This window comes from Zootoca vivipara, chromosome 6 (genome assembly GCF_963506605.1).
Source record: "Zootoca vivipara chromosome 6, rZooViv1.1, whole genome shotgun sequence".
Taxonomy (NCBI): domain Eukaryota; kingdom Metazoa; phylum Chordata; class Lepidosauria; order Squamata; family Lacertidae; genus Zootoca; species Zootoca vivipara.
Window position 1 is genome coordinate 90189007 of NC_083281.1, and position 24576 is coordinate 90213582.

Consider the following 24576-nt stretch of genomic DNA (forward strand, 5'->3'; position numbering starts at 1 on the left):
TTAGTTTAATACGAACACAAGATGGCGCTGCAATAACTAGTCAGAAAGACCCTTGCCCAAATGAGTCTCCTCAGACCCTCGGGTCAGGCCTGGGGGCCAAATGGGCTTCCCTGCTTGGCCCTTGGAATTCTCCCTGCCCCTGCTTCACACAACTCAAGTGTTTCTGACTATCTGGACTGTGTACTTGAACTTTGATCCTCTTTTGAAGCCCTCCAAGTTGGTGGCCCTCACTGCCTCCTGGGGGAGTGAGTTCCACAGTTTAACTACGTATGTGTGTGTGTGAAGAAGTCCTTTCTTTTCTCTGTCCTGAATCTTCCAAGCTTCCAGCTTCACTGGATGCCCACAGTTCTAGTTCTAGTTACAGGTAGGTAGCCATGTTGGTCTGACGGAGTCGAAACAAAATAAAAAAGAAAACAATTCCTCCCAGTAGCACCTTAGAGACCAACTAAGTTTGTCAGAGTTCCAGAAAAACGTCTACTTCTGCTTCATTGACTATGCAAAAGCCTTTGACTGTGTCGACCAAAGCAAACTATGGCAAGTTCTTAAAGAAATGGGAGTGCCTGATCACCTCATCTGTCTCCTGAGAAATCTCTATGTGGGACAAGAAGCTACAGTTAGAACTGGATATGGAACAACTGATTGGTTCAAAATTGGGAAAGGAGTACAAGAAGGTTGTATATTGTCTCCCTGCTTATTTAACTTATATGCAGAATTCATCATGCGAAAGGCTGGACTAGATGAATCCCAAGCCGGAATTAAGATTGCCGGAAGAAATATCAACAACCTCAGATATGCAGATGGCACAACCTTGATGGCAGAAAGTGAGGAGGAATTAAAGAACCTTTTAACGAGGGTGAAAGAGGAGAGCGCAAAATATGGTCTGAAGCTCAACATCAAATAAACCAAGATCATGGCCACTGGTCCCATCACCTCCTGGCAAATAGAAGGGGAAGAAATGGAGGCAGTGAGAGATTTTACTTTCTTGGGCTCCTTGATCACTGCAGAAAAAAGGAGAAAAGCAATGACAAACCCAGACAGCATCTTAAAAAGCAGAGACATTACCTTGCCGACAAAGGTCCGTATAGTTAAAGCTATGGTTTTCCCAGTAGTGATGTATGGAAGTGAGAGCTGGACCATAAAGAAGGCTGATCGCCGAAGAATTGATGCTTTTGAATTATGGTGTTGGAGGAGACTCTTGAGAGTCCCATGGACTGCAAGAAGATCAAACCTATCCATTCTGAAGGAAATCAGCCCTGAGCGCTCATTGGAAGGACAGATTGTGAAGCTGATGCTCCAATACTTTGGCCACCTCATGAGAAGAGAAGAATCCTTGGAAAAGACCTTGATGTTGGGAAAGATGGAGGGCACTAGGAGAAGGGGATGACAGAGGACAAGATGGTTGGACAGTGTTCTCGAAGCTACGAACATGAGTCTGATCAAACTGCGGGAGGCAGTGGAAGACAGGAGGGTCTGGCGTGCTATGGTCCATGGGGTCACGAAGAGTCGGACACGACTAAACGACAACAAAGTTTATCATTGGTATGAGCTTCTGTGTGAATGCACACTTCTTCAGATGGTGTTAGGAGAGAGGGAGAAAACTTTATCTCCACTTTCTCCGCATGCCTTGCATAATTTTCTAAACTTCTGTCTCTTCAGTGAGTGCCCCGGTGTCATTCTGGCCTCCCCAGCCGGGAGAAGGCAGGATAGAGATCAGCTGAGGTGTGTGAGCCTGGCTGAGGAGACCCCCCCCCCCAACATCTCACAAGGCCAGAACAAAACTGAACCGCACTCCAGCTTACAACAATTAGATCAAACAGTTGATACTAAAGCATGGGAATTCTAGTTCAAGAGAAGACTGTGTGCTGTTCAAATTCAGTATCATCATCATCATCATCATCATTCAGTTGTTAAAAGAAGAAAGATACATGAATCAGTATTATCCTTTGGATTGATGCTATTCCTAATGGGATATATAACAAAGATCTGCTGAAAAAGACCGCTTAACTGAGAGGAAAAAACAAAAGGGGGAGGGGTGGCTTTAAATCATTTACTTTGTCAAGATGCTGCTGCTGAATGAAATAAAATTGCTGCGAGCCCTTTATTTCCTCCTAATACTTCCTGACAGGCACAATGGAGCTCTGGCAAAGTTCCTGATATTAGAAGCCAAAGGACGGTAATCTCATTACAACTTCCTCAAGGAGTCCTTTGCCTGTCACACCACACACAGGGGCACCCACACAATCTTGTTTCCACCGCTTGATGGGGATCCTGGCCGAGTTCAAGGAGGCAGCAGTTGCCAGCTTGTGTCTGAAGGTTGTGGAGGCCTGGGCAAAGCCTGGGAACCGAGAATAAACCTCCAGTTGGGGTGGAGGGAGAGAACAGCTTGGCAGAAGCACACGTGAAAAGAAGCTCTCAAGATCTCAGTCAATCAGAAGCTGGTTGTGAGCCAGTAGTGCGATGTGGCAGCAAAATTGGCCAATGCAATTCTTAGGCTGCCCTAACAGAAGTAATAAAAGCATGTTTTCTGCACCAGCATGTCCCTCCACCCCATTAAAAAACTTTGGAAACCCCAAGCATTGGGGGAAAGGAGAAAGCGAGGTACTTGCAAACACATTTGGCAATCATATTTTAAGAGGGACAGTTGTGGCAGGATGGACAGCCTGAAAAGGTCCTGTGAGTGAAAACTCCAGCCAGGGCTGAGCGTAGGAGATTGATTTTAAGTGCCAGAGTGAGAAAAGGTCAGTCTGGTAGTGTGTTGCTCCCTGAACTCTGAACTGTTTTGCGCCTTCAAGGCAGGTGGGGTGGGGTGGGGAGAGAATGGAGCTTTGGCTGGCAGAGCGGAGAAACTGAGGCACAGACGAGGTAGAGGCAGAAGAGCAGGGGAAACCTGTGGCAGATTATAATCATTATAATAATTATCATTAGCTTTGGGAAGGTGACCCATGCTGTATTCCCTCCTTCCACTCATGCCCCAGAATTAACAAACTGCACAACACATACCACACAAACAGGGGCAACCTTATATATAAACAGGGTGAGATCTGCTTTTGGTTTATTTCCTTTTAAAAGAGGATACGCCTACTAACTCTTTTGTTGACTATGAGGGCCACTCCATTTCTTCTACGGGATTCTTGCCCACAGTAGTAGATATGATAGTCATCTGAACTGAATTCGCCCATTCCCTTCCATTTTAGTTCACTGATGCCCAGGATGTCAATATTTATTCTTGCCATCTCATTTTTGACCACATCCAGCTTACCATTATCCATGGTTCTTACAGGGGAGAAGGGAACGACAGAGAACGAGATGGTTGGACAGTGTTCTCGAAGCTACGAACATGAGTTTGACCAAACTGCGGGAGGCAGTGGAAGACAGGAGTGCCTGGCGTGCTCTGGTCCATGGGGTCACGAAGTGTCGGACACGACTAAACGACTAAACAACTATCTTTTCAACTGCAACTTCGCAGTGCAGCAAAGAACTTCTAAGATTATCTGCCGCAGAGCCCGCTCTCAGGAGACGCCCAGGCAAGAACTGAGAAGCATTATCAGGCTTTTGCTTGGCCCTGCCTACCCAGACTGGCCATGGCCCACTCCTGGACGGGAAGGGGTGGTGCTATGAGTCTCATAGAGGAGCTGGCTGGACCAGGATGTTGAGTGGGGGGCATTCAAGGAGCCGCCCACTGACAACCCTATGGAGGCGCCCAGTGGGATTTGTTCACTTTTCTATGGAACACTCAGATGTTACTTTCAAATAAATAAATTCCACTGCTTTCTTTGGTTCTCTCCTATTTTTCCCCAGCCTGGATCTGGTGATTTGGGGAGTGATAAAACATAACTACAGCACCTCCATCTACAGCAGCACCCCTCCTATTCGTATGGACAGGCAAAGCACTATTGAGGCTTTGGGGGGGCTCCTGTGCTTTTAACTAAAAAGACCCTGTTTGCCAGTTCTATCTGTTTTGTTGCTTTCCGATGAATACAGGTTGAGGAGAAGTGATACATAACCTCTTAATTGCCCCTTGAATAGCCTCTTCTGTCTGAATGTCAGTTTCTGTTCCTGCGGTGGAGAGAGCCTTGTGAAATAACCCAGATTCTTGAACTCGTAACCTTTGGAAGCCCTGTCAGTGACAACTGGGACACTGTAGTCATCGCTTTCCTTTCCTTCCACCACTATTTTGGATGCTCAGGCATGTAGACTATGTTACCTTTATTTTAATGTACTAAAACTTTTAATTTAGATGTTTTCACGCATCCAGCCGAAGGAGGAGGAGGAGAAGAAGGTTGGGGGGGGGGGAAATAAAGTTTCAAATAATGACTGTAATAAATGAAGGTAATTAATTGTAGTTTGTTCCTTAACTGTCTAGTCAGCTTAATTTTACCTTTTCATCTAATAATGAGAAAATAATTTTTGTGCTCTGAGGGTTAATGATATGTAACTGCAAGAGCTGCTAATTGCATGTTGCAAACTATTCATCAGAATCCCCATCTGTGCTACTTGATTATGTTTGCTAAATTATTGCTTTGAATTATCTTTCATAAAGCAACTTTTGTAATTAGCGGGGTTCTGGCTCTGCTCTTTTCCCTGTCTGCAAGGAGACTCAAAAACTTTGGCCATTTCAAGCTGTCGCCACTCCACTACTGTCGCGGGCAGGCCTTTTGTCTTCGCAGTAATGGAAAATTAAAGGCAGGATTTTATTTATTTAATCAGGTTGGGGGGGGGAGAAGAGAGAGAAGCTGGTTCCCTCTCCTCTGAGATGAGGGTGCCTCTTATTCCTTCCTCCCCACAGGCACCGCTGGGTGTGGCCAGAGTCTGGAGGCTCATCACATCCCAGATGCTGGGATCTTACCAGCCAGGCCACTGAGCTAAGGATGGCACCATTCTCCAGTCTGCTTCCATGGAAAAGAAGGGCCATGGGGCACTGGAAGAACACAAGAAGAGCCCTACAGCTGGATCAGGCCAATGGCCCCTCTAGTCCAGCATCCTGTTCTCACAGCGGCCAGACAGATGCCCCAAAGGGAAAATAGCAAGCAGGATCTGAGCACAAGAGCCCTCTCTCCTCCAGTGGTTTCCAGGAACTGGTGTTCAGAAGCATTGCTGTGGAGACAGAACACGGCTATTCTGGCTAGGAGCCATCGATTGCCCTCTCCTCCACAAACCTGTCTAATCCTCTTTTAAAGCCACCCAGGTTGGTGGCCAACACTGCCTCCTGTGGGAATGACTTCCATCGTTTAATTATGTGTGAAGAAGGCCATCATTTTATTCATCCTGAATCTTTCTGTGTTCAGCTTCACTGGAAGTCCATGGGTATTGTGACAGAGGGAGACATACTTTCCACCATCCACGCCATGCTAGGTCCTCCTCCGAGGGTCTTCTGGCCCTCATTGTGAGATGTGAGGTTACAGGGAACCAGGCAGAGGGCCTTCTCGGTAGTGGCGCCCTCCGTGTGGAACACCTTCCCATCAATGTCAAGGAAATGAATGACTATCTAAATGTCTCCCAGGACATTCTATACAAGATCTCAAAGCAGCTGTTTTATTACAGAAAAATTTCAGGAACAGACTGGAAAGAGAAGTTGCTGAATTGGAACTCATTACCAAGCTTAAAACCATGGAACCACCTGGGATGAACAAAGACATTGGATTCTTATCTCATTATGCATGATCAAGCTTTCTTTAGTGCCTCAGCCCTTGCTTTTTCCCGCAGGACCAATTGCAGTCATCAGCAGTCGTTAACAGCCATCTACAGGTTTACCACTCCCATCACCCATTCCCACCCACCCCCACCCTCTGTATATACATAAGGGTCTGACTTCTGTTTCAAGCGTATCTGAAGAAGTGTGCATGCACACGAAAGCTCATACCAAAATAAAAACTTAGTTGGTCTTTAAGGTGCTACTGAAGGAATTTTTTTATTTTGTATCTGACTGTTAGAAGACATCTGAAGGCAGCCCTGTTTAAGGAGGTTTTTAATGTTTGATGTGTTTGATGTTTTGACTCAGGCTTCGCATGCAGAAGGTCCAATTCCTTGACTCTCAGGTGGCAGGGCAGCAAAGGATCCTGGCCTCAGGCACCAGTCAGAGCAGAGCAGAGCATACTGGCCTAAATGGGTGCATTATTCTGACTCAATACAAGGCAGCGTCATATCCTCCACAAAATGAAAGCACATGAATGTTAGAAGCTGCCTCGTACCAAGTCACATCAACAGTCCATCTCACTCGTCATTGTCTACACAAACTTCGCAGTGGCTCTCCAAGGTTTCAGGCAGGAGTTTCCCCTAGAATCATAGAACTGTAGAATTGGAAGGGATCCTGAGGGTCATCTAGTCCAACCCCCTGCAATGCAGGAATCTTACCTAAATCATACATGACAGATGGCCATCCAACATCTACTTAAAAACCTCCGAGGAAGGAGAGTCCACCACCTCTCAGGGGAGTCTGTTCCACTGTTGAACAGCTCTGACCATCAGAAAGTTATTTCTGATCTTTAGTTTGACTCCACTCCCCTTTCTTGTAACTTGAAACCATTGGCTCAAGTCCTACCTTCCAGAGCAGGGGAAAAACAAGCTTTCTTCATCTTCCACTTACACGCCTTAAGATATTTGAAGGTGGCTACCATATCCAACATGAGTTTGACCAAACTGCGGGAGGCAGTGGAAGACAGGAGCGTCTGGTGTGCTCTGGTCCTTGGGGTCACAAAGAGTCAGACACGACTAAACAACAACAACATTATATCTTCTTTTCCTGGCTCAACACACCCAGTTCCTCCAACTGTTCCTCATAAAGCTTGGTTTCCAGACCCATAGAACATCTTAATTGCCCTCCTCTGCACAAGTTCCGTCAAATTCCTTATTAGATTTTGTGGTGTCCACAACTGGACACAGGACTCCAGGTAGGGTCTGACCAAGGCAGAATAGAGCAGTACTATTATTTCCCTTGACGTCTGTTGACGCAGTCTAAAACAGCATTGGGTTTCTTTTGCTGCTGTATCACCCTGTTGGCTCATGTTAAGTTTGTGGTCTCAGGAACTGAAGCTGGAACCTTCTGTGTGCAAAGCATTTGCTGTATCACTGTGCTACAACCATTACCCTAAATCAGGCATCCCCAAACTTCGGCCCTCCAGATGTTTTGGACTACAATTCCCATCATCCCTGACCACTGGTCCTGTTAGCTAGGGATCATGGGAGTTGTAGGCTAAAACATCTGGAGGGCCACAGTTTGGGGATGCCTGCCCTAGATCAACAGTGAGGTATCTCTGGCCCTCCAGATGTTGTTGAACTCCAACTCCAACCATCCCTGGCCACTAGCCATGCTTGCTAAGGCTGCTGAGAATTGCAGTTCTGAAACATATGGAGGGCCAAAGGTTTCCCACTCTTGCCCTATCAATGTACCTGGCACTTCACAAAATTCAAGAAGACAGGTCCCTGCCCCAAGAGGCTTACAGGACCGGCAGTTGACCTCAGGGACTTGGGAGGCCAGTGAACACACTGTGTCTATCTGGGTTTAGAGGCAGCAGCCAACAGCCCTGGTCTAAGCCATAACTGTCCCAAGGCCTTGACCACTGTGGATGGAGTGGGATTGCAGGCTCCCTCCTGCCCAGTTCTGTGGGCTCTTGAAGTTCAGAGAAGCAGGGTTCAGTCAAATGCACAGGACTGAAGGCAGGGCTAAGATATGTTGTTTCAGAAGGCCGCTGGAATGGATGGAAGTCTCAGGTAGGAAGACCAAAGTGTGGTAGGCCCCACCACCCTGGAGCAACACATGGGGATGGCCACCGACTTAGGTGGCTCCAAAAGAGGACTGGACAAGTTCATGAAGGATAAAACTATCAATAGCTGCTAGCCAGGACAGTTGTGCTCTGCCGCAGCAGTTTAGACTAGACTAGGCAGCCTAGATGGCATGCTGCATACCCTCCAACATTTCTCCAGTGAAAATAGGGATGTCTTCTTCTTCTTCTTCTTCTTCTTCTTCTTCTTCTTCTTCTTCTTCTTCTTCTTCTTCTTCTTCTTCTTCTTCTTCTTCTTCCTCCTCCTCCTCCTCCTCCTCCTCCTCCTCCTCCTCCTCCTCCTCCTCCTCCTAGCTGGCCCTGCACGTGTTGCTGTCTGTTAGTCTGTGAGGGTAATAGCCCCCCTTCAGATCCCCCTGAGCCTCAGAGTCCCCCTGAGCCGAGGCAAGATACTGTGGAGAGGGCAGGTTTCATCCCTGTGTCTCCCCCCACCCTGTTCTGACCCATTACGTATCCCTGCCCCCTATTCGTCCCCCCTCCCCCCCCAGGCAGGCCCCTACCTCCACTTGGCAATGTTGGGCCTTGTTGCTGTTTTCAGTTGGTTTGGTCTTCAACACCTCTGCTGGATGTATGTATGTGAGTGGTGGATCTCGTGGTGGAGGCGGGATTTGTGGGTGTGGTGTAGATTTCACAGGAAGGGAGGAAGTGTATTGTGGGAGGAAATCCACTTGAGGGCGCTGTTTTACTTTGTTGAAAAAGAGGCTTGTACCTGCGGAGGTGTGAGATTTGAGGGATTTTATTTTCCAACAACGCTCAGGGAGTGGCCTGGATCGTTGTGTCAAAATTTCAGGACGATCGGTCAAGCGGTTACGGAGAAAAGTGTTTTTACATTTATATATATATATATATAGAGAGAGAGAGAGAGAGAGAGAGAGAGAGAGAGAGAGAGAGAGAGAGAGAGAGAGAGAGATGATGATGATGACGACTCCCCACCCATCTGACTGGGTTGCCCCAGCTTCCAACATATCTAAAAACACAACAAAACATTAAATATTTTTTAAAAAAAACCTATACACGGCTGCCTTCGCATGTCTTCTAAAGGTTGTATAGTTACTTATTTCCTTGGCTTGGGGTGTGTGGGTCAGGTAACTCCATACCCTCCAACATTTCTCCGATGGAAATAGTGATGTCCTCAGGAAAAGTGGGACATTTCGGGATCCAATCAGAAACCAGGACGGCTTCTGTAAACCCGGGACTGTCCCTGGAAAATAGGGACACTTGGAGAGTCTGCTATTGCAGCAGGTTCTTCTAATGCTGCATTCCTACAAACTAGTTGGCTGGTTAAAGAGCTCTGAGGCAGATGCCTTCTCTGTGCCAGGACCTACTGAGACTTGCCAGCGCCCCCCCCTCCGTCGGACCCACCCCCTCTCCCAGAGGATCTAATGACATCTGCTGGGGAAACAGGCAGCATTTAAAACGACTAGAAATACATTCCTATTGTTATCATTCTCTTTTATGTGTTTACGCCGAGCGTTTCGGAATGAATCAATACCGGATTGCCCTATAAATAAATAAGCATATCAGTAAAAACTGGGTAATAAAATGAAGTGATGAAAAATATGGAAATCAGCCCACATTTGTGTAAATCCAGTTATTGTTTACTTTAATATTTTTTCCTTGTGCCGTTACGTCGTTCCAAAGAGACAGATTTAAAAGTAAGGCGAAGCTCGCAAGATGTGACAGCCTCTAATGTGCTGTTGCCGAGCGCTGGCATCTCTCTGGGGGCTTCGAGCTAAGCGGGGTAGAAGCCGCTCAGAGGGAGGGACTATTTCTCTGCTTCCCTCCATTCGCCACCCCGGCAAGAGAATAATGAAGATTTTTAGGAACGCTCCAAAGTGTGACATTTCTCCAACACCTGCCTTCTCCACCTCGGAAGCATTTAAATCTCTCAGAGCCATGGCTCCACCAAAAGCGGGAATAGATCTTATTCCCCGCAGCAAAAAAAAGCCTTGGTGGATGGAGTTAAGGAAGGAAGCCATCAAAAGCCACCATTGTATGGCAACAGACCTGCCCAGGGGCCCTCTCAGTAGTTCCACCTCCCTCAGAAGTTTCGGGGGGGTGGCCTGGGTGAGGGCCTTCTCTGTGGCAGCCCCTCAGTATACAGTTTTTTTGCGAATGCTGAAGACACAACTCTTGGCCCTGGCCTTTGACACCTCAGGTGTGTGTTTCAGGACTCACCCTGTTCTTGTGAATGTAGTATGTTTTAACTGTTTATATTTCTGAACTTTTAACTGGTCGTAATGTGCCCTGAGACCTGCGGGAGAAGGACAGACAATAATAATAAAGATTTTCAAGGGGTGGTGGGGGGGGAAAAAACACCCACTCAGTGAATCCACCATCAAACCCATCTCTTGTGCGTGGAATTTAATGGAGGAAGTAAATCCACATGCTCGTGTGGTATTGGCTTCTACCGCAGCAACAAAGAGGTAATCTCATCTGAGTGGGAGAGCTCTCTCTGTGAGGGAACCGCCAGAAGGCCCTCGGAGCTGGACCGCTGGACGATGGAAGTGGAGACGCTCCTTCAGGTATACAGAGCCAAGGTTGTTTAGGGCTTTAAATGACTCTCAGGCTGTGCGCCTGGTCTTTTATGGGCACAGTTACCCTATTCGGAACCAGGGAATCTCCCCCCCCCCGTCCCCTAGATCAGTGGTCCTCAACCTTGGGCCTCCAGATGTTTTGAGACTACAATTCCCATCATCCCTGACCACTAGTCCTGCTAGCTAGGGATCATGGGAGTTGTAGGCCAAAAACATCTGGAGGCCCAAGGTTGAGGACCACTGCCCTAGATGGTTGTAGTTGGAGTCTGTCTTATCAGGATTCAACCTCAATCCATTGACCACCATCCACCCTCTAATGGCCTCCAGACACCCACACAGGACATTCACCACCTTCATTGGTTCCGATTTAAACAAGCTGATTGATTGATTGATTGATTGATTGCATTAACATTCCCCACAACAACCCTTTGAGGTAGGTTTGGCTGAGAGGCAGTGACTGGCCCAAGGTGATACCCAGTGAACTTCATGGCCAAACGGGGATTCAAACCCTGCTCTCTCCAAGGTCGAAGTCTGACACTCTAACCACTACACCCAACAACATCTGGAAGGGCACCATGGTGGCCACCTCTTGAGTTGACACCGAAAACCTGGAGCCATCTTTGGACCAGCTGCTGCTGTGTGCGGTTCGTTTTTCTCTTGGACCCTGTTTCTACTTTGTGTCCCCCGAGCGGCTCACAGGTGGCTCACGGTGGCTAAGAAGTACCTTGGGCAGAGACGGCTTCTTACCTCTGCCTGGAAGCTCTTCAAGACAGGAGCCACCATGTCGCGGACCTCCTGGAAGAGAGAAAATGGCGGAAGCCCGCGATCAGACCCGAGTCTGGCAACGGGGCTCTTGGTTAATCCAGCCCTCAGAATCAGGACTGGTTCCTCATGTGAAGCTGGGCTGTCGCCTAATTAAAGAACCCTTGGTTTTGATTAATTAAGCAGGTTTCAAGTCGACTAATTAGCTGATTACATTTGCATACTGAGGATAAGAACAATAATACTTAAAGGGGAAACACAGGCTCGTTTTTAGGTTGGTGTGGTGGAGATGGTGATGTTTTTTTGGCCAGTTTCATCCTTGGCCAGTCTTCCAATGATCTCAGACCAGTGGCGAATGGAGGCAAATATGGGTCTACCCACTCACATGCTGATCCACACACTCTCATGTACACAGCCAGGTATACGCAGCCCCTCTCCTCATGACACAATTGCTCATAAATTGATTGACCTAACACCTGGGGAAGGAGCAATTTGCACCCCCAACAGGGTGCTAAGCTCAGTCCGTTCCTGTACCGGGTCTACTCTATTGCCCTCACCCCCATTTTGCAACTGGAGCCAATATGATTGGGACCAGAAAGATTTGCTCTGTGTATTTGGGAGGGGGGGCTGGCTCAAGAAGTCCCCAACCTCTGTTTCTCCCTGGTCTGAGTCCAGCACTCTAACCATTATGCTACACTGCCTCTCATGGGGCAGGGTTTGTGGATTTCAGCTCTCTACTTAATTGCCTCCCTCCCCCTACCCCCAATTAATACCACAATGTGCTGCAAACTCTCTACCCCAAGTCTTCTTAATTTAGATACAAGCTAAGAACATAATTGTAGAAGCTGGCATGAGGCGGTGTCGGGAGGGGAGGGGAGCGAAGGCGGGGGAAGCCCCCCAACTGTCAAACTGACTAAAACAACATTTATTTTGGGGAGAGGAAAAGAGCAGCGGCGGCAACAAAAACAGCAACAAAGTGGCGTTCCATCTGCTCGGAGAGGTAGGTGCCAGGATTTCTGCAACGAGGCCTTGGAACACTTTTTCTCGTTATATAAAATAACTTGATGGGGTTGGGGAGAGCCCGGTTCTGAAAGGAGGGACATTTTGTGCCAAGGCGCTGGGCACCCCGTCATTCCGACAGGCGGGGGCACAAGCCAAGACATGATGGCGCACACTTAGGGCAGATTGCTGCAGCGGAATTGCTGACAGGAGTGAGACCCAATCAGCTTACAACTGGCCTTCCAATTTGCTGCTGGGTCAAGTTCAAGGCCAGTCTAGCTTCACCCCATAAATATCCACTTGACCGCTTCGATTTGTGGACCTGGCCCTGCCACAGGTGCCAGTGCCCGTTCTGCATTTGTAAGAAATGGATATTTTAGTCTGGCAGCACCCGCACTTTGGAACTCCCTGCCTATTGACATCAGTCAGGCGCCTTCGCTGTATTCTTTTCGAGCCCTGCTAAAAACATTCTTGGTTTAGACAGGCCTGTCCAGCTGTGTAGAATATCGATGTGTGTTTTGATGTGCTTTTAGCTTATGGTTGATTCAGGGCCAGATTTAGGCTTGATGAGGCCCTAAGCTACTGAAGGTAATGGGGCCCTTTATATGTCCAGCTGTCCTTTGTCAACAACAAATTGTCACTGTTTTTTGTGTTGAATATATGCTTTATGGACCTAATAGGTATCCAAAGCCTTTCGCCACTGTTGCTGTATGTAGGGTTTTTTTTGTTTTTTTAAAATCTTTTATTTTGGAAATGTACATCCAGTTTTTCTCCCTTTAAATATTTTGGGCGCCCCCAAGAAAGTGGGGCCCTAAGCTATACCTTGTTTAGCTTATACGTAAATCCGGCAGTGGGTTGATTTAATCATTGCCTGACCAATCATTCTAACCATTTTAACGGATCTTTTTGTTGTCGGGTGAATCCCTTTGAGGTATTTTATGATGTAAACGACATGCACGGAAACCAAGAGGACTAGCACCTAGCTTTGACCAGGGCGGTGGGGCAGAATCCTCTGCTGTAACCGAAGGAAGCAGGCCAGCTTTGAGCGTGAAGGCTGCCCCCCCACTTGCATCCTCTGCCCCACACACTTGCATCCTCCGTCCAAGGCAGCCGGCAGCTGTGCTGTTAGGCCTCGGAGGCCCTCCCTCTCCCACAAGTGCCACTCAGTGCATCTCAGGATCAGGACCACGGGCTCATTAGCTGCAATTGCACCACAATATTGTGTTGTAATATGCTGCAGTTGGGCATTTGAGGCCATAATTTGGGGCTGATCACCTTATCCAGGCATCCCCAAACTTCGGCCCTCCAGATGTTTTGGACTACAATTCCCATCATCCCTGAAAACTGGTCCTGTTAGCTAGGGATCATGGGAGTTGTAGGCCAAAACATCTGGAGGGCCGCAGTTTGGGGATGCCTGACCTTATCCTTCTCTTGTTGGTCACCCAAGTTTGTAAATAAATAAATAAATAAATAAATAAATCTCTCTTTCTCTCTCTCTCACACACACAGAGAGAGCTGTTTGAATGGGAGAGGGGAGGGAAATCCAGCTACCCACTGAGTTAATTCTATAATAGCAAATATACTGTACCTCAGGTACATTTTTCTTAAATTCCCGGCTGAGTTCAATTAAATGTTTATGAGAATGCTCGCTTTCTTCCTGCCGTGCCGCCAGTTCGGAAGCAACAGAATTAAGCTCCTTCTGGAACAAAACAAAACAAAAACAGAACAGAGAGAGAGAAAGAGAGAGAGAGAGAGAGGAATGAGTTGTGGCATTTTATCCCTTTAATATAATGCATAGCATTTTCCGAAGCGAGCCATTTCGCACAACTGACTTGAAAGGCGAAAAAGATGGATATTGTCAGTTTACGAGGTTTTTTGCATTAACTGGCGTTGGAACATCCAACGATGGCACATTTTGAATTTAGGAGGCAGACGCACCCAGTCGCCTTGGGCAAGCGACTGGCTACAGTCATTTGTCCCCCTTCCCCAGGAGCCACGGGCAATTGCAGAGAAGGGTGCAACTTCCGTTGCATACATTCATCCATTTATTAACCCCCCCCCCCAAGAAATGAACACCCAACCTTTCATGCTTAAAGAAACCTCAAGTTGGCTCAGAGTAGGAAAAAAGAAAAACAGCCCCAGAAACATGCATAAACACCACAATGGTCTACACCCCGCTCAAAGTGATCTCCATTACATGAACACAGTCTTTCTCAAAGGAGATATTGGAGGCCGAGCTAAATGTGGGTTGTTGAATTACTCCCGGTTTCCCTTTTAAGTAACTGTTTTTGGTTTTCTTACACGTATAACAAAATTTAGACAACTAAATATAATCATAACACGCACAAACACAAATCTTGCCAGCTACCAGGTTAAGTGAGGAGGAATTAAAGAACCTTTTAATGAGGGTGAAAGAGGAGAGCGCAAAAAGTGGTCTGAAGCTCAACATCAAAAAAACCAAGATCATGGCCACTGGTCCCATCACCTCCTGGCAAATAGAAGGGGAAGAAATGGAGGCAGTGAGGGATTTTACTTTCTTGGGCTCCTTGATCACTGCAGATGGTGATAGCAGTCACGAAATTAAAAGACGCCTGCTTCTTGGGAGAAAAGCAATGACAAACCTAGACAGCATCATAAAAAGCAGAGACATCACCTTGCCGACAAAGGTCCGTATAGTTACAGCTATGGTTTTCCCAGTAGTGATGTATGGAAGTGAGAGCTGGACCATAAAGAAGGCTGATCGCCAAAGAATTGATGCTTTTGAATTATGGTGCTGGAGGAGACTCTTGAGAGTCCCACGGACTGCAAGAAGATCAAACCTATCCATTCTTAAGGAAATCAGCCCTGAGTGCTCACTGGAAGGACAGATCCTGAAGCTGAGGCTCCAATACTTTGGCCACCTCATGTGAAGAGAAGACTCCCTGGAAAAGACCCTGATGTTGGGAAAGATTGAGGGCACAAGGAGAAGGGGACGACAGAGGACGAGATGGTTGGACAGTGTTCTCAAAGCCACCAACATGAGTTTGACCAAACTGCGGGAGGCAGTGCAAGACAGGAGTGCCTGGCGTGCTCTGGTTCATGGGGTCACGAAGAGTCGGACACGACTAAATGACTAAACAACAACAACCAGGTTAAGTATACGTGTATTTGCAATATTCGTTCCTCCTATGCTATTTGGTCAGGGTTGTACAAAAGCATCCATCCACAACAAGGTCATCTTCTCTGTCTAAAGCAGGCACCCCCAAACTGCGGCCCTCCAGATGCTTTGGCCTACAACTCCCATGATCCCTAGCTAACAGGACCTGTGGTCAGGGATGATGGGAATTGTAGTCCACAACATCTGGAGGGCCGAAGTTTGGGGATGCCTGGTCTAAAGCATCCATAATTGCACATGGTCTTGTGGCCCCCAGAGGGTCCTTTAAGTCAACGGAGGAGATGGTGGGTGGAAAAGGAATTCAAGGAATTGAAAGACGCATCAGTGGAGACACACAGGCTGAACGAGATCACAAAACCTGAGCCCAGGGCATTGGGGGGGTGGCGGGAAAGCAGATATTTATACATATTGCAAATATACCTGAGCTTGTGCCTGATCCCTATAAGCTTCTTAATTGGCTGAAGTCCTGCAGGGACAAGATATGGCACATTCAGATTTGTTGGGATGCATATTTTGTAGGCCCTTTTCACTAGCATAGGAAATAAATGGCCACATGTTCTAGGTCTCCTCTAGCAAGACATCGACTCCTTTCCCAATTATTGAGGATATAATAATAATAATAATAATAATAATAATAATAATAATAATAATAATTTATTATTTATACCCCACCCATCTGGCTGGGTTTCCCCAGCCACTCTGGGCGGCTTCCAACAGAAACATTAAAATACACTAATTTCCTAAACATTACAAGCCTCCCTGAGCAGGGCTGCCTTCAGATGTCTTCTAAAAATCTGGTAGCTGTTTTCCTTTTTGACATCTGATGGGAGGGCGTTCCACAGGGCAGGCGCCATCACCGATGTTGTGGTCGCATCCACCGGGAACTGTGATGGTCAAGCTGCAGGTTGCATGTGCCTGCCTGTCAAAGGGGAGAGGTATGGGCTAGTGGTGCTCCTTTCTTCCCTGATTCTGATGCCATGGGTGGGAGATGGGGCTGGGAACGGCTGTTCAGTAGGTGACCTACGGCACAAGCCTATACATGTCCTGCCTTGCCTCACCTCAATAAGGATGTTGCAGATTTGGGAAAGGTTCAGAAATGGGCAGCCAGTCACAGTGATCACGGGGATGGAGCAAGTCTCTTGTGAAGATGGGATACAGCGTTTGGGGCTTTTTAGCATAGAGAAAAGGCAAGTAAGAAGTGACGAGGTGAAAGTTTATTAAATCATGCAAGGCATGGAGAAAGTGGAGGGAGAAAATTCTCTCTCCTAACACTACAACTCGTCAATGAAGCTGAAGGCTGGAAGGTTCAGGATGGAGAAAAGGAAGTACTTCTTTGCACAGTGCAGACTTAAAACAATGGAACTCCCTGTCACAGGAGGCAGTGATGGCCACCAATTTGGCTTTAGATGAGAATTAGACAAATTCATGGAGAAGAGGGCTATTGATGGCTACTAGCCAGGAGGCAGAGATGGGCCCCTTTTGGCCTGATGCAACAGGGTCTTCCCATGTCTTCAGAAGTTGGGATGGGGGCCTTTTCCCCAGATAAGTGGGGGGAAGTCTTGTAGTCCTTAAAAAGGTAAAGGTAAGGGACCTCTGACAATTAAGTCCAGTCGCAGAAGACTCTGGGGTTGTGGCGCTCATCTCGCTTTATAGGCCAAGGGAGCTGGCGTTTGTCCGCAGAAAGTTTTTCTGGGTCATGGGGCCAGCATGACTAAGCTGCTTCTGGCGAAACCAGAGCAGCGCACGGAAATGCCGTTTACCTTCCCTATTTATCTACTTGCATTTTGACGTGCTTTCGAACTGCTAGGTTGACAGGAGCTGGGACCAAGCAACGGGAGCTCACCCCGTCACGGGGATTCGAACCGCCGACCTTCTGATCGGCAAGCCCAAGAAGCTCTGTGGTTTAGACCACATTGCCACCCGTGTCCCTTTGTAGTCCTTAAGCACACACATATAGCCTGTGGTCTAGGCCTTTTAAGATAGTGCCAGCCAACTCCAGCAGGGCTGAATATTTTGAACAGAGGGGAATATATTAAGCAGCCAAAAAAATAAAATAAAAATAAAATCTAGATTAGAGAGATTTCTATGTAAACAAATACAGATGGGGGTTCAAATTAACAGAGCACTTGGCTGATCAATATTCTTAATAACCCCTTCCCTTTTTTTCTTTGGTAACTGTAAGAAAAACACAGCAAGAGTGTCAAAATAGTAGAAGAGCACCATATTGCACTGTGTGATATAGTGGTTGTTGTTGTTGTTAAGCTCCAAGTCCGTGCCATCACCAGCTGATATATATCAGAACAGGAAGAAGGCATCCAAAGGATAACTTACTTATGCTTTCAAGTGTTCATAAATAAGGTTTTAAAACATCTAGATGGTTTTTTAATTCCAGCAGAATTTGGGGCAGGGGTGATGAAAGCACCAGGATTGAGTAAACTGACCTTTTGTGTACAGCTCTGTGTAAATCAAGCACAGCTCACTTAAAGCGCAGGGAAATGTTTCATTAAAGAATTATGGATTCATATCATGCTGGCTTTGGAGGGGACAGACCGGCACGTGTGAAACCCATTAAGGAAATATGGAATGTTAGATTCTTCTTTTTAGAAAGCAGAAAAAAGACACTATTAGAAAAGAAAGTCCAGAGGCATCAGGGACAGCACTCAAAAGGATAGCCCACGGCTGCCATGATGTTGCATATTTTAAGTGGTGCTTTTCATTAAAGTCCTTCCCCGCATTTGTTGCTGTGCTACTTATTCTTTTCTTTCTTTTTAAAATACTGATTTAAATCACAAAGGCCGGACGGAGAAGGACTACAGTTCCTCTGAGGCTGGAGCAGGGCGCAGTGGCCCGTCTGCTTGTGGGGGCAGACCCCTGCCAGCCGATAACATTAGAAGAGCCTGCTGGATCAGGCCAAGGGCCCATCTAGTCCAGCATCCTGTTCTCAACAAAGGGAAACCAGCAAGCAGGATTCGAGCACAAGAGCCAACTCTCCCCTCCTGTAGCTTCCAAGGATTCAGGAGCATTTACTGCCTCTGAGCAGAGCACAACCATTGTGGCGATAACACCATGCTTGTGGGATTCAAACTTGCTGCCCACCTGCTACAGGGCCATGTTCAAGGGGCTGGTACCTATAAAGCTCGAGATCAGGTTACCTGAGAGAGAGCCTTATTTAACCCTTATACACACCGTAGATCACAAGCTTTGACGTGGCAGCTCCACAAGCTTCAGGGCTATGGGAGAAGGTCCTCTCTTTCCCCAAGATTCTTCAGCCCTCCTTTGACATACAGTCGTACATTGGTTTTCAAACAGCTTAGTTCCCGAACGCTTTGGCTCCCAAAAGCCGCAAACCCGGAAGCGACTGTTTCAGTTTGCGAACTATTTTTGGAAGCCGAACATCCGACGGGGCTTCCGCCTCTTCCGATTGGCTGCAGGAGCTTCCTGCAGCCAATCAGAAGCTGCGCTTGAGTTTTCAAACGTTTGGGAAGTCAAATGGACTTCTGGAACGGATTCCGTTTGACTTCCAAGGTGCGACTGTATATGGCCAATACAAGGCAGGAGTTTCTTACTGAAGAGATTTAAACTAGGGGTGGGTGAATCTTTCAATCCTAGTTTCTCATTCTCTTTGTTAACCTTCAGCCCATGCCATTTCCACACCAGCTTATGGTTTTGTTTTGGGTTTGCTTGTTTTAAAAAGGAGGTCCTCACAAAAATTTGCCAGCATTTTTGTGTTTGTATCCTGCCCTTCCTCCCCAAGGACCCCAGGATGACAAAACAGTTGAACAATTTAAAGTAAAAACAAAGCAAGCATTTTTAGTTCTGGCAACAGGACCGTGGATGCCCTTCAGAGGGAGGCTTACCTGCCCCATCTCTGCCCACCATTCTGAAGGCTGATGGTACCTTATCACCGATTCCTCACCCCCGTACTACAGCTGCTGTTTTATACGCTACCGTTTTGGAAGTTGATTGTGGTTGCTTTATCCATACTGTTTGTTTTGATGTGGTATTTATTATGCTCGTTTAAATACCGTAAGCCAGTGTCAGGGTCCCCTGTAGACCCAAACGCCCGAGATTAAAAGCAGCAAAAATTACGGCAATGATACACTGGGCTAAAGACATTGGTTATAATAAACAGTTAGAAGAATGGGAGAGGTTATGGAAGGAAGGTATCAGTTTTACTGCATGCAGTACACTTAAAGAAAATGTCATGAAAATGATGTATAGGTGGTATTTAAAGATAAAGGGACCCCTGACCATTAGGTCCAGTCGTGATCGACTCTGGGGTTGCGCGCTCATCTCGCATTATTGGCCGAGGAAGCCGGCGTATAGCTTCCAGGTCATGTGGCCAGCATGACAAAGCCGCTTCTGGCAAACCAGAGCAGCACATGGGAACACCGTTTACCTTCCCGCTGTAGCGGTTCCTATTTATCTACTTGCATTTTGACGTGCTTTCGAACTGCTAGGTGGGCAGGAGCTGGGACAGAGCAACGGGAGCTCACCCCGTCACAGGGATTCGAACCGCTGACCTTCTGATCAGCAAGCCCTAGGCTCAGTGGTTTAACCCACAGCGCCACCTGGGTCCCTGACCAGGTGGTATTTAACACCAGTTAAATTGGCTAAAATGTATAGAACAAAAAATGACAGTTGGAAATGTAAGGAAAAGGAGGGTACATTTTCCATATGTGGTGGACATGTAAAGAGGTAAAAGCTTTCTGGGAGATGATATATAATGAGTCATAGAAAATGTTTAAAAACACTTTTGTTAAAAAAACCAGAAGCTTTCTAAAAAGTTGTTCTTACTGTATATGCAACAACTGCAGCAAGAATTTTATTAGCCCAGAAATGGAAACAGCATGAAGTACCAACAAAAGAAAAGTGGCAGATGAAGATGATGGACTTTGCAGAACTGGCGGAAGAATCCAGAATCGGCAAGATCAAGTATTCCAAAAAGAATGGAACAAATTTATATTATATTTGGGAGAAAGCTGTAAGCAATTAACATCATTAGCAGGGTTATCTGAAGATGTGCAAGATGAATTAGTTACCTATTCAGGTTGAGTAATTTAATATCGTATTTTAAGTAACGATATAACAAGAATAAGAAAGTAAGAGAAATGCAAAAATGCCAAATTTTATTTTGTAAACCATTAGGTGGGACGGAGGGAAGTCATTTAAGCTCGGTTGCGCCAAGAGATTTAGTAAGAGGTTACAATGTTACGTATTGTGATTAAACGTAAAATTAATAAAAATTATTATAAAGAAATAAATTAAAAATAAATAAATAAAACCAGCAAAAATAAACAAAGCAGGCTTGTGCGGGAGAATATTACTACTACTACCACAACTAATTTATAATTAGTCCACTCTGGACAGCTCCCAACAAAATATTAAAAACCACAATAAAACATCAAGCATTGAAAGCTTCCCTAAACAGGGCTGCCTTCAGATGTCTTCTAAAAGTCAGGTAGATGTTTATTTCCTTGACATCTGAAAGGAGGGCGTTCCACAGGGCAGGCGCCACCACCAAGAAGGCCCTCTGCCTGGTTCCCTGTAACCTAACTTCTCGCAGGGAGGGAACAGCCAGAAGGCCCTCAGAGTTGGACCTCAGTGTGCGGGCTGAATGATGGGGGTGGAGACGCTCCTTCAGAAAACCTCCCAATGTTGTTTTGCGCTCTGAGCTGAACTGAGTTTGCCCCCCCTCTCAGTAACCCCTAAAACAGGGGTGGCCAACTTCCAAGAGACCGCAATCTACACACAGAGTTAAAAATTGGGAGTGATCTACCCCCTTTTTCGGGGTTCAGGTCAAAGTTGTTGAGCTTCTTTAGGGAGGAGGAAAGAGACACTGAGCTTTCTTAAGGAAGGAAAACCCTGTTTTTGGTGGTTCAGGTCAAAGTTGTTGAGCTTTTTATAGGGAGAAAAGCCCCGTTTTTTAGAGGTGCAGGGCAAAGATGTTGAGCTTTTTTTAGGGGAGCCAGTTTTTTAGCTTTTTTGGGGGGACCCACTGATCTACTGGTGATCTACCACAGACATCCAGTGATCTACTGGTAGATCACGGTCTACCTGTTGGACATGCCTGCCCTAAAACAACTTCCAAACTATGTCACTTGAAGTGACCGCCTTGTGTGAGGGCCTCGCTGGCCTAACAGAAAAAAAACAGAGCCCAGAATCCTGCACCTAAATTTGTGGCCATTGGTCCTTGGGCCATACTCGAGTCCGATGCACCCCTTTGCTGCCACAGGTGTTGCTGAAGAGAGACCTTCTGTTCTTTAAAAAGGAAATGTCTTCCTTGGATTGTGGTGGTCGACAGGGTGGGGGAACGTGATAGGGAGAGTCCCTGTGTCATGGCCATGTTTGCGATGCAGGGCAGGGTGAGACAGGCCGCAGCGTACAAGACGGATGGCGGTGCACATGGCCTCTCGGCAGACAGGCTGGCTTCCAGGAGCTATCAATCATTTTCCTGCGTATTATGTAAATTCTTGATGCTAAAGATGTATGGAGTTAATTACCAGGGGTCGCGGCCGGGTGTTAAATTCGTACAAGGAAGCTCCTCTCAGTCTCCAATGAATTTGAGAGAGATTGCAAGCTTTCCGCCTTTTATTGGGCCGTATAAATATTTCACTGTTAGATATAAAAAAAAATATTGGAGAAAAAGCAGATAAAAACCGAATCCCCCCCTGTGTATACAGACTGAGACGAGGAAGAAAGCGGGTGTCAGCAGGTTTTTTAATGACCTTGCAGCACAACCCGTGAATGGCTTGATTCGGGGTTTGTTTTGTTTTTAGCTCTGGGTGGCAAGGCAGGGGTGCGGCAGGCAGCCTCACAGCTTGTCTGCTTGTCTGCCTTGATTCAGACAAGCATGTGAGGCGGCAAAGCTACCAGGTCAGCCGCTCATCCCCAAACAGTGGGCCATGGGGCAACAAAGTGGCACAAGAGAGCTACTGCAGAACCAAACCCATTAAAAGTTCCCAAACCCAGAAAGAGGTTGGCCGTTGCACCCCTTCAGAGTATGCTAACCATCAGCCCAGCCTGGAGGCAGATGATTACACTGCACCCCCCCCTTGGCAATGCCGGATTTATGTATAAGTTAAACAAGCTATAGCTTAGGGCCCCACTCTCTTGGGGGCCCCACAAAAATTAAAGGAACAAACAAACCTGGATGTACATTTCCAAAATATAAGATAAAAAAACAAATTAAATAAAACCTACATGCAGCAACGGTGTTTTGTGTTGTGTAGGCTCCTATGATCTAAGTCATGGGCCCTGCCTGCTAGCCTGCTCCCTAAAATATCACTGGTTTCCGTTCAACAATTACTTTGATAAAATACATATTTTGTTATGTGCAAATGGCTTTAGATACCTATTAGGTCCACAAATTACCATATAGCAGGTAGATCGTGATCTACTGGTAGATCACTGAACGTCTGTGGTAGATCACTGGTAGATCACTGGTAGATCACTGGCTCCCCCCAAACTTTAGCTCCCGTAAAAAAAAGCTCAACAAAGTTTGCCCTGCACCGCCCCAAAATGTGGCTTTACTCCTCCCTAAAAGGTCAACAACTTCGACCTGAACCCCCCCCCAAAAAAACAGGGCTTTCCTTCTCCCTAAAAAGCTCAACAACTTCGACCTGAACCTCAAAAAACAGGGCTTTCCTTCATAGAAAAAGTTCAACAACCTTGACCTGAACCCCCCAAAAGGGGGTAGATCACTGCCAGTTTTTAACTCTATGAGTAGATCGCAGTCTCTTGGGAGTTGGCCACCCCTGCCATATAGCATATATTCAACACAAAATGGCGATAATTTGTTGTTGACAAAGGACAGCTGGACATATAAAGGGCCCCATTACCTTCAGTAGCTTAGGGCCTCATCAAATCTAAATCTGGCGCTGACCCCTGGGCAGGTTTAGTTCAACCCCTGGGTAGGTTTGGATCACTCAAGCCATTCAGAGAATGCTGCCCACTGCACCCCTGCAAGATTTGCTGCTCAGGGGTTACTTCCTTCCAAAGAGGATGGGTGGCAACAGTAACCTCTCATGCAAAAACATAAGCATTCGGCTCCTCTGAGGGTAGGCAAACCTTATCCACCCAGAAAAAGAAAATTTTGGTGTGAGAGTTAGACATAACCCCAGTTTAAATTCAGTGGCCAACCCATCAGCCATCAGAAACAAGGACCTGCTGGTTAATGCCGATTCAAGCTTGCAGTCCATGCACACACACACACCCTTATAATTATATTTATACTGTATACTTAAACACAAACTTATAATTATATTCATATATGTGCGCACACACACTTAAATTTATTTTCCAACCAGGTATCACAGATCCTGACTACAAGATCCGTCGTTACCTGTGCCCAATAGTCTCCACTAAGGAGAGATACCCAGGGGTTGCTCCTGTAATCATGGGTGTCCTCCTCACCCCCCCCCCCAAGCAAAAGCTTTTTGGGCTTGGGGAAAGGTGGAAGTATGAGTGACCATAGGATCTAGGAATCGTATGAGGGCGACAACTTAAATCTACATCTATATATAAAAAATGCTATATGCCACATAGGCCATTTGCTGTGCCTACCCACCAAAGCCCTGGGTCTTATCAGCGTGGCATTGGGGGCCGAGAAAGCCACTGGGCCAGATGAATAAAGTTATGTGCCTGGATCTTTGGCTTTCCTCTCCAAGCTGATCAACACACACAGCTATGGCTTGTGTAATATGCTCGATAGCATCACTCGTTTCCTGACCCTGTTCGTTTCTCACCCCCCGCGGGGGAAAAAAACACAGCTTTCATATCTTTCCATGGAACGAACATCTAACATGCTTGTGAAAATCGCTGTCCTTCTTGAGATCCCATTACAACTGTTTTGATAAAGCTCCCAAGCCAGAGATTCCATTTTAGATTAGGGGAAGATCACAGGCGATGGAGAAAGAAGGGAATTGTCTCCAAAGGGCTGTGCTGTGCGGCCCGCCGACTCCTCGGCGAGGCGCAAGCACAGACATTTGGGGGGCACAAGCGTAGCAAGGTTCGGCCCCGGGACGCTTGGTGGAGTTGCAAGATAAGAGGGCCTCTGAGCAGGTGCGAAGGATCTATCCTGTCACACAGTAGCTGCAACCAATCCCTGTGCATACTGAGAGCTGTAACAATGGGGCTCAAAACTCAGCTTCAACATAAACTCAACAAGCAGCATAAGAGGAGCTTTCCAGATCAGCCCAACGGGGCCCCACCTAGTCTAGACCACTGTTTTTACAGATGCCCCAATGGGAAGCCCATAAGCAAGCAGGATTTCAGCATAACAACCCTTTCCCCTCCTGTGGTTTCCAACAACTGGTATTGAGAACCACTGCTGCCTCCTACCGGG

The 24576-nt window shown here is 46.7% G+C and overlaps 1 protein-coding gene across 1 annotated transcript in view; it reads right to left on the minus strand.

The window, feature by feature from the left end:
• The window catches only part of CUX2 (cut like homeobox 2), a 228133-nt gene that overhangs the window by 78617 nt on the left and 124940 nt on the right, over window positions 1-24576 (minus strand). Inside the window, exons 2-3 of the mRNA XM_060276354.1 lie at window positions 13665-13775; window positions 11063-11110 (exon numbers count right to left, since the gene is read on the minus strand). Of these exons, the coding sequence (XP_060132337.1) occupies window positions 11063-11110; window positions 13665-13775 (159 nt within the window). The remainder of the gene's footprint in view (window positions 1-11062; window positions 11111-13664; window positions 13776-24576) is intronic.